The sequence below is a fragment of the Rutidosis leptorrhynchoides genome, chromosome 11, assembly GCF_046630445.1.
Source record: "Rutidosis leptorrhynchoides isolate AG116_Rl617_1_P2 chromosome 11, CSIRO_AGI_Rlap_v1, whole genome shotgun sequence".
NCBI lineage: Eukaryota > Viridiplantae > Streptophyta > Magnoliopsida > Asterales > Asteraceae > Rutidosis > Rutidosis leptorrhynchoides.
Window position 1 is genome coordinate 324,339,496 of NC_092343.1, and position 17,777 is coordinate 324,357,272.

At 36.4% G+C, this 17,777-nt stretch overlaps 2 protein-coding genes across 19 annotated transcripts in view; both read right to left on the minus strand.

Moving 5' to 3' along the window:
- Positions 1-2,453: 2,453 nt before the first annotated feature.
- LOC139875719 (uncharacterized) lies at positions 2,454-3,963 on the minus strand. Its single transcript, XM_071863028.1, has 2 exons — positions 2,533-3,963; positions 2,454-2,468 (listed from the first exon to the last, which is right to left on the minus strand). The coding sequence occupies exons 1-2, from the start codon at positions 3,961-3,963 to the stop codon at positions 2,454-2,456; spliced, it is 1,446 nt and encodes a 481-aa protein (XP_071719129.1).
- Positions 3,964-4,690: 727 nt separating this feature from the next.
- Positions 4,691-17,777, minus strand: part of LOC139876364 (uncharacterized) — a 52,853-nt gene continuing 39,766 nt past the window's right edge. For 3 of the 18 annotated variants that reach the window (XM_071863672.1, XM_071863674.1, XM_071863671.1), the window contains 4 exons: positions 6,554-6,602; positions 6,033-6,136; positions 5,658-5,834; positions 4,691-5,131 (listed from right to left, as the gene is read on the minus strand). In XM_071863672.1, coding sequence (XP_071719773.1) covers positions 5,778-5,834; positions 6,033-6,136; positions 6,554-6,602 — 210 coding nt within the window. In that variant the 3' untranslated portion in view covers positions 4,691-5,131; positions 5,658-5,777. Of the gene's footprint in view, positions 5,132-5,657; positions 5,835-6,032; positions 6,137-6,553; positions 6,784-17,777 lie in introns of all 18 variants that reach the window. The other 15 variants (XR_011768062.1, XM_071863678.1, XR_011768058.1 and 12 more) reach the window with 12 other exon arrangements.

A 17,777-nucleotide genomic window follows, 5' to 3' on the forward strand; every position in this document is an offset into this window, starting at 1 on the left:
ACCAACGACCAAAAACACCTACAAACACTTTCATTCTTCAATTTTCTTCATCTAATTGATCTCTCTCAAGTTCTATCTTCAAGTTCTAAGTGTTCTTCATATATTTTACAAGTTCTAGTTACATAAAATCAAGAATACTTTCAAGTTTGCTAGCTCACTTCCAATCTTGTAAGGTGATCATCCAACCTCAAGAAATCTTTGTTTCTTACAGTAGGTTATCATTCTAATACAAGGTAATAATCATATTCAAACTTTGGTTCAATTTCTATAACTATAACAATCTTATTTCAAGTGATGATCTTACTTGAACTTGTTTTCGTGTCATGATTTTGCTTCAAGAACTTTGAGCCATCCAAGGATCCATTGAAGCTAGATCCATTTTTCTCTTTTCCAGTAGGTTCATCCAAGGAACTTAAGGTAGTAATGATGTTCATAACATCATTCGATTCATACATATAAAGCTATCTTATTCGAAGGTTTAAACTTGTAATCACTAGAACATAGTTTAGTTAATTCTAAACTTGTTCGCAAACAAAAGTTAATCCTTCTAACTTGACTTTTAAAATCAACTAAACACATGTTCTATATCTATATGATATGCTAACTTAATGATTTAAAACCTGGAAACACGAAAAACACCGTAAAACCGGATTTACGCCGTCGTAGTAACACCGCGGGCTGTTTTGGGTTAGTTAATTAAAAACTATGATAAACTTTGATTTAAAAGTTGTTATTCTGAGAAAATGATTTTTATTATGAACATGAAACTATATCCAAAAATTATGGTTAAACTCAAAGTGGAAGTATGTTTTCTAAAATGGTCATCTAGACGTCGTTCTTTCGACTGAAATGACTACCTTTACAAAAACGACTTGTAACTTATTTTTCCGACTATAAACCTATACTTTTTCTGTTTAGATTCATAAAATAGAGTTCAATATGAAACCATAGCAATTTGATTCACTCAAAACGGATTTAAAATGAAGAAGTTATGGGTAAAACAAGATTGGATAATTTTTCTCATTTTAGCTACGTGAAAATTGGTAACAAATCTATTCCAACCATAACTTAATCAACTTGTATTATATATTATGTAATCTTGAGATACCATAGACACGTATACAATGTTTCGACCTATCATGTCGACACATCTATATATATTTCGGAACAACCATAGACACTCTATATGTGAATGTTGGAGTTAGCTATACAGGGTTGAGGTTGATTCCAAAATATATATAGTTTGAGTTGTGATCAATACTGAGATACGTATACACTGGGTCGTGGATTGATTCAAGATAATATTTATCGATTTATTTCTGTACATCTAACTGTGGACAACTAGTTGTAGGTTACTAACGAGGACAGCTGACTTAATAAACTTAAAACATCAAAATATATTAAAAGTGTTGTAAATATATTTTGAACATACTTTGATATATATGTATATATTGTTATAGGTTCGTGAATCAACCAGTGGCCAAGTCTTACTTCCCGACGAAGTAAAAATCTGTGAAAGTGAGTTATAGTCCCACTTTTAAAAATCTAATATTTTTGGGATGAGAATACATGCAGGTTTTATAAATGATTTACAAAGTAGACACAAGTACGTGAAACTACATTCTATGGTTGAATTATCGAAATCGAATATGCCCCTTTTTATTAAGTCTGGTAATCTAAGAATTAGGGAACAGACACCCTAATTGACACGAATCCTAAAGATAGATCTATTGGGCCTAACAAACCCCATCCAAAGTACCGGATGCTTTAGTACTTCGAAATTTATATCATATCCGAAGGGTGTCCCGGAATGATGGGGATATTCTTATATATGCATCTTGTTATTGTCGGTTACCAGGTGTTCACCATATGAATGATTTTTATCTCTATGTATGGGATGTGTATTGAAATATGAAATCTTGTGGTCTATTGTTACGATTTGATATATATAGGTTAAACCTATAACTCACCAACATTTTTGTTGACGTTTAAAGCATGTTTATTCTCAGGTGAATATTAAGAGCTTCCGCTGTTGCATACTAAAATAAGGACAAGATTTGGAGTCCATGTTTGTATGATATTGTGTAAAAACTGCATTCAAGAAACTGATTTCGATGTAACATATTTGTATTGTAAACCATTATGTAATGGTCGTGTGTAAACAGGATATTTTAGATTATCATTATTTGATAATCTACGTAAAGCTTTTTAAACCTTTATTTATGAAATAAAGGTTATGGTTTGTTTTAAAAATGAATGCAGTCTTTGAAAAACGTCTCATATAGAGGTCAAAACCTCGCAACGAAATCAATTAATATGGAACGTTTTTAATCAATAAGAACGGGACATTTCAACACAGTCATAAGCCTTTTCCAAGTCTACGAATGCCATGTGTAGGTTCTTTTGTTTTTCCCTATACTTCTCCATAAGGCTTCTAACGATGTGGATCGCTTCTATCGACGAACGTCCTGGCATGAAACCGAACTGGTTCTCTGAAACCTTTGTCTCATGTCGGAGCCTCGTCTCAATCACTCTCTCCCAAAGCTTCATTGTATGACTAAGTAACTTTATGCCTCTATAATTACTACATATTTGTGCATCTCCCTTATTCTTGTAAATGGGAATAACCTCACTAAGTCTCCATTCCATAGGCATCTTTGCGCTTCTAAACGTCATGTTGAAAAGGTTTGTCAGCCATCTAACCCCTTCATCTCCTAGGCACCTCCATGCCTCAATCGGAATTTGGTCTGGTCCTACTGCTTTGTTTCTCCCCATCTTTCGTAGAGACGATCTAACTTCCTCCTGGTTAATCCTCGTACAGAAACAGTTGTTTTGATACTCACGAACCTCATGGAGTTCCCCGTTCCGCTCGGGTCTTTCCCTACAGAAGAGGGATGCAAAATACTCCTCCCATCTATTCCTAATAAGGTCTTCTTTCACTATAGTTTGACCCGCTTCATTCTTGATAAATTTGACGTTAACCAAGTCCCTGCTTCTTCGCTCCCTAGGTTTAGCTATCCTATATATGTCATTAGCTCCCTCTTTAGAGTTTAGTTTCCTATATAAATCTTCATATGCTTTGTCTTTAGCAATAGCTACGGCCTTCTTTGCTTCTCTTTTAGCTTCTTTATATCTTTCTTCTATCCTAGTTCTCTCTGCAGGTGTCCCTTCTCCAAAAGTAATGAGCTCCCTAAACCTCGTCTGTTTTAACGCGACTTTTGTTTGGACATCGTCATTAAGCCACCACGATTCTCTACTACTCTTATGGGCTCTCGATGTCCCTATTGCCACCCCTAAAGTCTCTTTTGCCACATCTCTGATAGCGGACGCCATGCGGTTCCAAATCTGATCTACATCAGTAAGGGCTACGTAATCCCCTTCTACCCTCAATCTATCAGCAACAGTCGCTCTAAAAGTCTCTGCATTCGCTCCATGCAGGTTCTTCCAAAGGACTCTAGGTTGCACAACCCTGGCCCTCCTACCAACTCTTCCCCGAGTGACTAGGTCCATGACCAACAATTGATGCTGGGAGGAGCAAGTCAATGCTGGAAGGACCTTACAGTCCCTACAAGTCCTAAGTTCCCCTTTACGGAGGAGCAAAAAGTCAATCTGGGTGCTACGACCCCCGCTATGAAAAGTAGCTAACTGAGCATCCCTCTTCTTGAAGAAAGAGTTTGCTACGACCATCTCGTGGGCAATGGCAAACTTCAGGATTGAGCGCCCTTCTTCGTTTCTAGGGCCAAACCCAAAGCCCCCATGGGCTCCCTCGTAACCTTCTGCCTCCACTCCTATGTGTCCATTCAGATCACCCCCTATAATCAGTCGATGGTCCGCTGGGCACCCCCTCACTACCTCATCTAACAATTCCCAAAAACTCTTCTTCTCCGCATCACTTAAGCCCGTGTGAGGTGCGTATGCGCTTATGACCGTGAAAGTCTCCTTAATAATTAGACTAACCGACATAATCCTATCGCTAAGCCTACTCACGTCAACAACGTTATCCTTATGTAGTTTGCCCAAAAAGATACCTACCCCGTTTCGTGCTATCCTAGAACCCGAGTACCACAACCTATAGTCTTTAATATCTACCGCCCCTTCACCCTTCCATCTAGTCTCTTGAACACACCCTATGTCTACATTACTCTTAAGAAATGTATCAACGAGCTCAATCCTCTTGCCCGTCAAGGTTCCTATATTCCAACTACCCACTCTAATCCCACCCGGGGTAGCAACCCTATTACCCCCTCTAACCCCTCTAGTCCTATCCGCCCCTAATCTAGGAGGACATGACCTCAGGTGATCATAGGTGCTAGTAGGGTCTATATTAACCTATAAAGAAAATAAAAATTGAGAGAATTCAAAACAAAAAAGTAAAATACAATAAAGACCGGGCTATACAAAAGTAAACAGTCAAAGTAAGGCAAAAGATAGGAAAAAGATAGCAAATGGTAAGAAATAAATAGATGAGATAAGAAAATAAATAAAAAACAAGTTCAGCAAGTTAGAAAAATACTCCGTATATTCTAATAATACCAATCACGTAACTAGTATACAAAAAAGTAAGGCTCACAAGATTAGGATAATACAGTCAAAGTAAGGTTAAGGGTAAAAGATAATGCATCAATACTGCAGCCTAAAAATTATTGTAACTTAAACACTTGGATACTATTTCCTCCAGTTTATCAAGATGGGTCACATAAACAAAGATACACATTCTGTTTAGTTTAGAGGTAGTAGACGTAACATTTACACCCTGTTGACTTACAATTACAAAATCACCTTCAACCACATAAGTATTAGGTATGAAATGTAAATTAATAACTATATTTAATGTACCTGTTATACTAAATGTTGGTGCACCAAAATGCATATGAAATTCGGTAATTTTTACTTATATAAGTGTGATAAGGGGCATAAACTTGACGGTTTCATATAATAAAACTGACCCAATGTCATCTAGAGATAGAGATGTTAGTCCACCAGCTTGACCAATACTTGAAGCACCACCAAAGGAAGTGCACTACAAAGGTAAAAGTCATTTTTTCACAGGAACCTTAGTAGAGTAATATTGCTCATCAAGGACGAAACATTGATTACCATACTGCAAGCGGTATAGATATAAGATGGAAACCTGAAATATCAGTACTCCGTATCAAGATAACTAATTATGTCACTATCTTTAAAGATAGCATCAATAGTAGGAATCTAAGCCTTAGTTATGTAACCAAATCATAAATTATACATATGAACTATATAAAAACAGAGTTAGTAATTTTGATTTTATCATATAGCACCTTTAATTGTTTTCAAAATCCATTTATATTATTGAATGTAGCAATAAAAATAGTTAAATCAAAAATTCGGAAACTGCGTAGTAGATGTTTGGCCATGTATTAGATTGCGTTGGTCAATATTCAAATTGGAAAAGTCAAGTATCGTTGACCCAGTTTACATGAACAATAATATTTAATCATTATGAAACCCATTTTACCCATTGTACACTAACACTAATAATCGAAACCGTATTGTATTAAGTGAAAATGGCAAAAAATCAAACTTGGTTATGAAAACCTTGTAATCAGTGAAAATGGCAAAAATCAAACTTGGTTACGATCATGAAACCAAATATAAACGAAAAAAACACAAAAAACACTTACAGATAGCGTAATATGACAGCAGGTCAATCGGTGCTTTAACTCCAGCTCAGATGATATTAATATACGTACACCTAGTTCACGATTGTTTACCGCGAACCAGCCAATGGCTGAGCCCTCCAATCACCAGTATCCATCGTCTATTTGACGAATGATTTCAATCCTATAGATATAGATGACCTAAAAAGAAAATCAAAAGTAATTTATTAGCATGTAACAAATCGAAAAGAGATATCAGATAGCAATTCATTCATAATACATAAAGCTACACAAATGCATTCAGCCGCAGAGCTAAAATAGAGCGAATTTGATTTAACATTACATATTACAATAAGATGCAGTTTATATGTAAAAGCGTATAACCAAAACTGGACAAACCATTACTAACAAATTATTGATGAAAGCATAGCCGAAAGACCTTGCTGACATGATTTGTTTTTCCTCTTTGATGATACTGGATCTGCTTTCATCAAGTGTAGCTGCTGTCATCACATGTTGTTGAAGGTGTTAGTAGCTGACTATTATATTAGCAATGTATTAATAAACAGCAGTTAAAAGTTAAAACAGTGATAACAATAGCACATCAAGAGACCATAACAACAACACAATCAAACAGGCACATATTTAATATTGTATGAACAAAGTATTATCAGCGAAGCATAAAAAAAACACAAAAACAATTGATAACGAAGCAAATTATGTCTTTTTACTCCCTTTGACAAAAAGACCATATGTAAGATTGCTTTGACTCCCTTTGACAAAAAGTGATGGGCCTGAAAAATCAATCGCGTACATAAAACCCTAACTTTTAAGGTCCAAAACATAAATCGACAATGAAAGCAAAATAGGGAAACAAAAACCTAAAACCATACGGCACAGAAATTGACGATATGTATTACCGCTAGAGAAACCGCAGGTGAAAACACGTCTACAAAAGCAAAGCGTAACCTGTAAATGAATAGATAAGTAAATGGTTACTGAAGTATATTATAACAACTATATGCAAGCAGAAGACACCAAAAAGTTCTGCTAAAAGTACATATAACAACAGCGGCGGCCATGGCTCCGTTAATATTGTTGTCCGGCAGCATGTGCACCATCAGAAATGATTTTGTTTCTCATTGTGGAACTATAGTAATAGTAATAGACCTTCATCATCAGCCTTGGAATAAACAACTACGTGCATATATTGTAGAGGAAAAGCAATAATACCAGACATCTAAAGTACAAAACGGCATGAAACAACCCAACCCGTATTAAAACCGGCCCATAAAATTTTTTCCTTTTAATACGCGTTAAATAATACTTTAGGTCCCGTTACACATATTCCAAAACGTATTTGTTATCAAAGTAAGTTCATCGAACTTAAAACATACATTAATGATTTAAACTCCTTAATACAATGGTTCATTAATTAAATCGTAAACCGGTTATAATCATTAGGACCCGACTAGTTACGTTTACACAAAACCGAGCATGGTGATTTGGGACTACGCTACCCAAATCCTAATCGAGTCCAAAAGTAAGATCTTCTAAAGCAACCTAGCCGAGATCTCTAATTCCCAAGCTTACCCGAGCCGCCAAGCATGCGAACCTATAAAAATATCAACAACGAGAGGGTAAGCTAACGCTTAGTGAGTGAGAATATGCTACATACATATATATGCATAAAATGGACACGCCACAAAATAGCAAATACCGCATACCGGAGCATCCAAACATAAAGGCAAGCTAGTCTAAGCATACCGTAAGATCACTAAGCAATGAGCTAAAGATACATCAACAAAATATAAGTTTGCCAACAACGATGTGAACAATGCCAATAAGCTACACCCGGAGGGTTAGCTACAACACGACAATACAACATTATATGTATACAATATATATGTATATATATGTATATATCTCTCGAATAACATAATTTGCTTACGCTTACAACACAATAACCATGGTTAACCAATCGTACAAGGGAACGATACTCGTAAGAGACCGTCGGAGTTCGTAACATCCATTAGCGTTACTTAAACACCGCGTAATCACTAATCCCCCGGGTGATGTCTTAAACACCGCGACTAATTCACCCCCATGACAATGTGGCGTCTTAAACACCGCGACGAATCCACACGTCAATCTAAATAATGAGTGGTGTCTTGAACACCGCGACAATTCCACTCCCATGACAATGTGGTGTCTTAACCACCGCGACAATACCACATGCCAATCAAACAATGAGTAGTGTCTTAAACACCGCGACACTACTACTCGTTACTTAGAATGTGGTGTCTTGAACACCGCGACAATACCACATTCATACTACACAAATAAATACATTATATACGTACACGCATAATTATTCCACTCACAATACTAACCCTTCGCCATTGGGGTTATATAATCCACATCACACGCCCATGTGATAGAGTACACGCAAGGTGTGCACCTCGTCAAAGATGGTCAACCAAAACGCACAACCGTGCCAATTGGACCTACACACAAGTCCATCAATCCACCTATATGTGAAGTGAGCTCTATAACCGAGAACCACTTCACCCGACCCGCACCCATCCTACACATACATATGCATATAGGATATTAACACTCACCTTGTCGCCTTGAAGAAAAGCTTCCAAGTAATCCGCAACTCGTCAATGGAAAGTACCTAATCCATTATCACAAATTCAACAACACACTTAGATTGGATCTACAAACCAACCCAATTCAACACTTAGCGCAATTTCAACCCAAATGCACTTCCAAGGACAAACCGTGCCCAAACTAACCAATAATCACTAACACAAGTGATAATGGTCCTAATATGCCAATTTAACCCGAACACAAGTGTTAAACACTTATCGTTCTCAAAATCGCCCATAAACCCTAATTTTGACCCATAAGGTCAAAATCTCACCATTTACAAGTTTTAACACCAAAACATGTTTAACTCAGTTTAATACTTCAACTTAATCCATTTTAAGTTTATAAACCTTAGCAAATCAATAATCGGGTCATAATCCTCAACAAACCCTAATTTTGACTCTAGTCAAAATTAGTCAACCACGAAAACCCTAAAAGTCTCCAAAACACCAATAATCACTAATGCTAGTGATTATACACCATTCTCAAGTCTTAAACATGGTTAAATCATTAACTAACCCAAAACCCGCCTTTAACACTTACAAACCCGAATCTTGGTGTTAGTCTCCAATTAACAACTAAATGAGTTCCATCTATGAATCATACAATCAAAAGCCCCAAATTTGAATGATGAACACGATAATGAAATTCGGAGTTAGAGCTTACCACTAGTATCACCGTGTAGCTAAGAACGAGGAGAACACACTTGTCAACTACACCAAAGATCAAAACCCGCTTCTTCCTTTCCAAATTTCCACTTGAATCACTTGGGTGTTTGAGTTTTCTTGAGAGAAAATGAAAAGAAAAGATAAAAGAAAATAAGAAATGAAATGAATGGATGAGGTTAAATCCTCAAATCTGGCTCAAACGCGAAAAGACTAAATTGCCCTTGAACTTCATTTAAATTTACAAGAATCTGGTGCCAGTTCACACCATTCGCCGCGCCGCGGCCTAATTCGTCGCGCCGCGACGATTGCCTCGAACTGGTGACTTTGTTAACAAGCTTTCTGATCTGGATTTATTTGAAACGCCGCGCCGCGGCTCCCTTTGTCGCGCCGCGACACCCAACGTGGCCTGACACATTTTCTCGCATACAAGACTTTAACACCCAAACATGTATCGAACCCTTCATACGCCTGTCGTACATACACAATACACCTATAAATTATGTACGGGGAAAAACGGGGTGTTACAACTCTCCCCCACTTAGACTCGATCACGTCCTCGTGATTCTTGTCATTTAACCAAACGGACCACACTTCACGGTCCTCAAACATAAGTCCAAACCGACTTTCCTAAGCAATTCTTCCCACTGAATTGCCTTTAACAACTAAATCGTCACCCGCGATTTATCAAATCCACAATCCGAGCACTAAAACCATGCTCATTCCCTAACATCGGGAAAACTCAACCAATCTCGTACAGAGATATCAACCCCTTAGCGTACCCTTACCGAGTACAACGCTAAAAGCAACCAAGTCTCAACCTAAGGTCAACAATCCGAAACGATGAAGACCGAACCAACGAATCCTGACGGATAACACCAATCACTAAACATCCCTTGTAGTGCGCAATACGATCAATACGCAAGTACCGTAACATCATAATCAAAAGGCTAAAACCGATAGCGCCCAAAACGACTATGAAAACGCCAAATCCAAAGGTGTACAAAATCGACTATCGTCACACCCGTAACAACACGTGAGCGAAACACGGCTATCGCATCACTAATCATACCACATGGTCCTCGCAACCCTACCATCGGCGTATAAAAACACCTGATCGATCACACAACACGGTCCTTACGACCCCACCATTGGTGTATAAAACAACCAACAGATCAACATCACGGTCCTTACGACCCCACCATCGGTGTATAAAACAACCGACAGATCACACAACACGATGGCTGGCCGAAAACACACGCGCCTTAGTGAATCCGAACTACACGCGATTCACTACCATGATGAAGTCAGCGAACCCGAATATCATGCTTCACCAATCAATAATCCCATGATGAAGTCAGCGGACCCCGAAGGTCATGCTTCACCAATCTCAACACCGGATGAAGTCAGCGGACTCCGAAAGTCATGCTTCACCGATATAACACCTCGCTCATGATGAAATCAGCGGACCCCGAAGGTAATGCTCCACCAATCGCATACTCCCATGATGAAGTCAGCGGACCCTAAAGGTCATGCTTCATCAATCACCAATACCATGATGAAGTCAGCGGACCCGAAAGTCATGCTTCATCAATCAACGCCCTTTTGGCCTCGAACGACGAGTAGCGTAACATCGCGCTCTGCTACGCCATAGTGAATCCTAACGGATACCACTAACCATTCACATACACGAGCAAGAACCACCTATATCAAACATAGGCACAAAACAATTATTCTCTAGAAGAGAATCCGACACACACCTCCCTTAACCGAAGGATTTCACCTTGCTCGCCAAACACGTCCATTATCTCTCAAACGAGATTTACCACATTACCACCTCGGTGATAATTCAAATCCAAACCATAAGTACAATTTATCCGAAATTGTAATCTACCACAAATCGACCAAAATCAGGTCTCGACAACATTTTCCGGATCTACCAAAAGCATCATCCGAAATCTCACACTAAAACTTCCTCGTGCGGGAGTGTAACTCCCCCATTTGGAACTACGTCCCATATCCACAACTCGTACATCCGTACAATGCTACCTAAGGTAGACTTTACAAAGATTGGGCTCACACGACCCGTCACCATATCTTGCTCCAGCCTTGAGCACACAAAGGATTTCAATCAATCCTTAAACACTTCGAGCAAAAAGTGTACCACGATTACACAAACCATACCTTCGCAATCATCCAATTGCTTTAGTTTGTCAAATTACACCTAGTCACTCATGTACCTAAGGATTTCACTTCGGTACCCTAAGTACAATGTAACCGCAACATAATCGGAGTCGAACACCACGCTAGTAGGTATAAAAGAGGCACCTAATGTCGTGTCATAAAGACTCCATTACCAACATACATCGAGATTCAAAACACTCGATCTCAAGGGTTTCAGCCCACCCGTCGAACCTCACGGTTCATCGACCTCAACACAAAAGCGAACACGCGCTTAACAACCGAACACCAACCCATTTCCATGGCTTGGTAGAAACATTTTACAAATATCAAGGAATGCTTGGTTACACCAAGTCTTACGCCCTTCGCCCGTCAATCAAAACGTCGTCATAGGGTACTTCCATTAGGAACGTCACCCATATCAATAACATGCACAACACAATGCATTTAATAACTCAACTTCAAACGGCACTTAATAAATAATCAAAAGACATATTTATTAAAACGAAACGTACCTTAACGTCTCCTTGCCGGCCCCGTCCCCGCTAACTTGGGACATTCCGACTTACGATGTCCTTCTTCTTAGCAATTGAAGCACACCATGCCATCGCCTTTTGGTACCGAACATTCCCACGACTTGTGACCCCTTATGCCACAATTGTAACATCTAGACGCACTAGAATCCAATATACCCGTTCGTGTACCACCCGTGCTCACACTCGGACCCTTAGTCCTCTTACTCGGAGCACCATGCAAAACAACCCTTCTCTCGCTCGAAGGTTCACCCTTCTTTGATCGTGAATACTACTCGAAACCTCTAGCCACGGCGAATAATTCCGCAAACGATTTCGCGTGACCCCGGCTAATCTTATTCTTCAAGTCATCATTCAAGGTTAGATAGAAATCCTCCATCAACAACCGATCATTCCCTAAATACTCCGGGCAAAAACGAGTCTTCGCCATAAAGGTCGTCTTGAGAGTATTCAAATCCATAGATCCCTGTTGCAAGTTTCGCAACTCATCACGCAATTCCGACAAGTCGGCCGAAGTCCGGAACTCCTCGAAGTATTCCTTCTTAAAATCGTCCCACGATAATTGATAATGCTAAAAACGAACATATATTTCATAGCATTATTCCTCAAGAAAGACAAGCTTTTAGTTGCAATTGTTCTATTTACAAGTGATATTCGTTTAAATAATAAAAGGTGAAGACAAAAGACAGATTCGACGATTTGAAGACGCAAACGACCAAAAAGCTCAAAAGAACAAAAGACAATCAAAGAGGTTCCAATTATTGATAAGAAACGTCTCGAAATTACAAAAGTACAAGATTCAAAACGCAAAGTACAAGATATTAAATTGTACGCGAGGACGTTCGAAAATCCGGAACCGGGACCAGAGTCAACTCTTAACGCTCGACGCAACGGACTAAAAATTACAAGTTAACTATGTATATAAATATAATATAATATATAATTAATTATATTAATTATATATATATTATATTTATATATAAAAAACCGTCGGCAGAGAAACTCCAAGGGTGTGAGCTGTAAATACATTCTCCGCGACTCGCGGAGTTTGAAGGGGATTTTGCCGCGAGTCGCGGAGCCCCAAATTTCAACTCTGGCTATAAAGCAAACCGAATTCTGATCAAAAAAATTCAATATCTATCTCTCTCTCAATATATACGTAATATATATATATATATAATTTATATTTTAATTTTAATTTTAATTTTAAATCCTAATAATAAGGGTATGTTAGCGAATGTTGTAAGGGTGTAAGTCGAAATTCTGTCCGTGTAACGCTACGCTATTTTTAATCATTGTAAGTTATGTTCAACCTTTTTACATTAATGTCTCGTAGCTAAGTTATTATTATGCTTATTTAAAACGAAGTAATCATGATGTTGGGCTAATTACTAAAATTGGGTAATTGGGCTTTGTACCATAATTGGGGTTTGGACAAAAGAACGACACTTGTGGAAATTAGACTATGGGCTATTAATGGGCTTTATATTTGTTTAACTAAATGAAAGTTTGTTAATGTTAATATAAAGATTTACAATTGGGCGTCCCTATAAATTACCATATACACTCGATCGGACACGATGGGCGGGGTATTTATATGTACGAATAATCGTTCATTTAACCGGACACGGGAATGGATTAATAGCCACTAGAATAATTAAAACAGGGGTGAAATTACATTCAAGGGTAATTGGTGTAATTGTTAACAAAGTAGTAAAACCTTGGTTTACACGCAGTCGATAACCTGGTGTATTCATTAAACAAAGTATTAAAACCTTGTTACAATTCGAATCCCCAATTAGTTGGAATATTTAACTTCGGGTATAAGAATAATTTGATGAGGACACTTGCACTTTATATTTATGACTGATGGACTGTTATGGACAAAAACCAGACGGACATATTAAATAATCCAGGACAAAGGACAATTAACCCATGGGCATAAAACTAAAATCAACACGTCAAACATCATGATTACGGAAGTTTAAATAAGCATAATTCTTTTATTTCATATTTAATTTCCTTTATTTTATATTTAATTGCACTTCTAATTATCGCACTTTTATTTATTGTTATTTTATTTAATCGCACTTTTAATTATCATACTTTTTAATTATCGCAAGTTTATTTTATCGCACTTTTATTATTCGCAATTTCATTATCGTTATTTACTTTACGCTTTAATTTAAGTCTTGTATTCATTTTTAATATTTTACATTTGGTTTTAACTGCGACTAAAGTTTTAAAATCGACAAACCGGTCATTAAACGGTAAAAACCCCCCTTTATAATAATAATATTACTTATATATATGTTTGTATTTTTATAAAAGTAAACTAATATAGCGTTGAGCTTTGTTTAAAGATTTCCCTGTGGAACGAACTGGACTTACTAAAAACTACACTACTGTACGATTAGGTACACTGCCTATAAGTGTTGTAGCAAGGTTTAAGTATATCCATTCTATAAATAAATAAATATCATGTGTAAAATTGTATCGTATTTAATAGTGTTTTCTGCTAAAATTAATAACTATTTTATATACACCTCGCATAACATCAAGTATTTTTGGCGCCGCTGCCGGGGACTCGCCGAAGCGAAACGCCATATTTTTAATTTTTAAGTTATAATTAGTTTTTGTAAAATTTATATTTTTGTTTAAAAATTAAAAATATATAAAAAAAAAAAACTTTAAAATCGAAAAAAAAAAAAATATATTTTAAAGTGTATTTTAAGTTTTTCTTTATTATTTACAAAATATTAAAGTATTTGTATTTTATTTTAGTATTTTATTAAGTTTTTAGTTAAATTATATATTTATATCTTATATTATAAAACTGAAAATATAAAATAAATTTTAAAAATCACGTGACCTGTCAAATTGAACCTGTCAATTGAACCAGTCCAGTTCAGTCATGCGACTCGCATGACCCACTGGCTTATTTCATGCGACTCGCATAAGGAGTTTGACCAGGCCACCAGTTTGCCCTAATTCTGCATTTAATGCGGAGTAATATATTATTATTATTATAAAACCTAGTTTGTTTTTATTATTATTAATTAAGTTTTTAGTTTAATTATTTTTAACTACTTTTAATTAGTTTTATTATATTTAAAACTTAATACTTTAATATAATTAATATAAAAATAATATTTTAATAAAAATTGTATTTTTTTTATCACTTTTTATTTCTTTTAATATTTTGTACTTTTTAATCGTTTAGCGTAATTTTTATATTTTTATTGTTCGTACTTAGTTTTTAGACATAGTATTTACCGTAGTAATTTTAGATTTTTAGGCTTTGCCGTAAACTCTCTTAAGTGCTTATTCCTTAGATTAAGTATTAGGTGCTTTAGAATTTTGCGACGCCTTTTTAAGTTTTAGTTTTAGTTTTTTAAGTTATTTCCATTTGGGATTTAGTTTTTCCTGTAAGGTTTAATATTTTTAGACACCTTTTACTATGTATCAATTATCATTCCAATTAGTAATTTCAATTTGCGATTATAATTTTAAGTTAGTTGTAGTAATAAGGTTAGGTTAGTCAAGTATTTTTAAGTTTTTATAAGTTTCTTTTATTTTTCCGTCACCTTTTATTTTTCAACCATTTTTTTCTTTTTCGACCTTTTGCGACGAACTCTTTTTCTCTCTTATTTCTCGCCATTCTAGTTTTTAGGACTTAGAATTTTTTCTACTTCTTATCTAAATTTCTTAAAATTACGAAAATTTATTTTAAGTGGTTAAATTAATAGACATCAAAATTTTCTGGTTCGTAGTAATAGTTGGATTTGTACGTGGACCGGGTTATTGGAGCCAAACAGTCCTCAATTATATTGAGACCAAACGAATCCTGCCCCTCTGCTGCATCTTTTGGCTATTCGAAACGTGGGCAAAATCAGAAAAGTCTATTAATTGGATAACTTATTATAATTTTTCTTTCCTTTTAAAAACTAATAGGATATTCAGTGAATGCACCGAACAAGACGTTCATCACCTTTTGTACGTTCACCACCTGTAACTAGATCAAGACATTTAGCAAATATAACCGCCGTTGATTTTTCTTTAGAATCGTCATCCAGTCGACCAAGTACTTCAGTTCAAATTTCCGATAATCCATTTTTTGAACCCGACCTCACAATTGAGAATCCGGAAAATATTCAGGAACGGTTCGTAGATCCTGAACCATTAAACTTTCCTCCGGAACCACCAATCATTCAAACAGATATTGTTGAGGAACGAACCATTAAAACAGAATCATCTAGTGATACCGATTCAACAAATTCAATTATGGAGAATCTGGAACATTTAAGTATGGAAGACCGAATGAGAGCTAAACGCACTGGCCAAGGTCACGCAATTACTCATCCAGATATTAATGCGCCAGATTATGAAATCAAAGGACAAATTCTACACATGGTGACTAATCAATGCCAATTTAGTGGTGTACCGAAGGAAGATCCAAATGAACATCTACGTACCTTTAATAGGATCTGCACACTATTTAAAATCCGAGAAGTGGAGGATGAACAGATATATCTCATGTTATTTCCCTGGACTTTAAAGGGAGAAGCCAAAGATTGGTTGGAATCGTTACCTGAAGGGGCGATTGATACATGGGATGTTTTAATTGACAAATTTCTTAAACAATTCTTTCCTGCATCTAAAGCCGTAAGACTTCAAGCAGAAATTGTTACGTTCACACAGAAGCCAAATGAAACTCTATATGAGGCGTGGACAAGATATGGAAAGTTATTAAGAGGATGTCCGCAACATGGTTTAGACACCTGTCAAATAGTACAAATATTCTACCAAGGATGCGACATCACTACAAGGAAAGACATAGATATAGCAGCTGGTGGTTCTATTATGAAGAAAACCGAAACTGATGCTTACAAAATTATTGATAATACTGCTTCCCACTCACATGAGTGGCACCAAGAAAAAGATATCATTAGATCATCTAAAGCAGCTAGAGCCGATTCTAGCCATGACTTAGATTCCATTTCGGCAAAGATAGATGCTTTCGAGAGACGAATGGAAAAGATGACTAAAGATATTCATGCTATACGAATTAGTTGTGAGCAGTGTGGAGGACCACATTTGACAAAAGATTGTCTCAGTATTGAATTAACAATGGAACAAAGAGAGAATATTTCATACATAAACCAAAGGCCTGGAAATAATTATCAGAATAATTATCAACCGCCAAGACCAATTTACAATCAAAACCAGAATTATAACCGAAATATTCCATACAACAACCAACAAGGTCCTAGCAATCAACAAGTATCCAATAATACTTATAATCAGCAAAGACCGAATTTTCAAAATAAACCACCACAACAAACCGATGATAAAAAGCCAAATTTAGAAGATATGATGACGAAGCTAGTTGAAACTCAAACACAGTTTTTCACATCTCAAAAACAAACTTATGAACAAAATGCTCAAGCATTTAGAAATCAACAAGCTTCTATTCAAAATCTGGAACAAGAAGTGAGTAACCTAGCAAGGTTAATAGGTGAAAGAAAATCGGGAAGTTTACCTAGTGATACAAATGCTAACCCCCGGAATGAAACAGCTAAAGCTATTACCACAAGAAGTGGTACAACACTTAAACCACCTGAAATACATGTAACTTCTGATGAAACTATTCCTACTCCACAAGAACCACAACCTGATCAAGATAAGGAAAAAGAACCGGTAGTTGAGAAGGTTAATGAAAATAACACAGTTAAGGATAAACCTTATGTTAAACCATACCAACCACCACTTCCTTACCCGAGTAAAATGAAGAAAGAAAAACTTGAAGCCGAGCAATCCAAATTCTTGGATATGTTTAAACAGATAAATGTAAATCTTCCTTTCATTGATGTGATTTCAGGAATGCCAAGATATGCTAAATTCTTGAAAGATCTAATCTCAAATAGAAAGAAAATGGAAGAACTCTCGACTGTTACTATGAATGCTAATTGTTCAGCAGTGCTGTTGAATAAGATACCAGAAAAACTATCTGATCCAGGAAGTTTCACAATTCCATATTTTCTGGGTAGTCTTAGTTCAATAGAAGCATTGGCAGACTTAGGTGCTAGTATAAATCTAATGCCGTATTC

Bases quoted from the DNA above. Each gene is read 5' to 3' on its own strand.
- LOC139875719 (XM_071863028.1), bottom strand. From the start codon at position 3,963: ATGTCGGTTAGTCTAATTATTAAGGAGACTTTCACGGTCATAAGCGCA.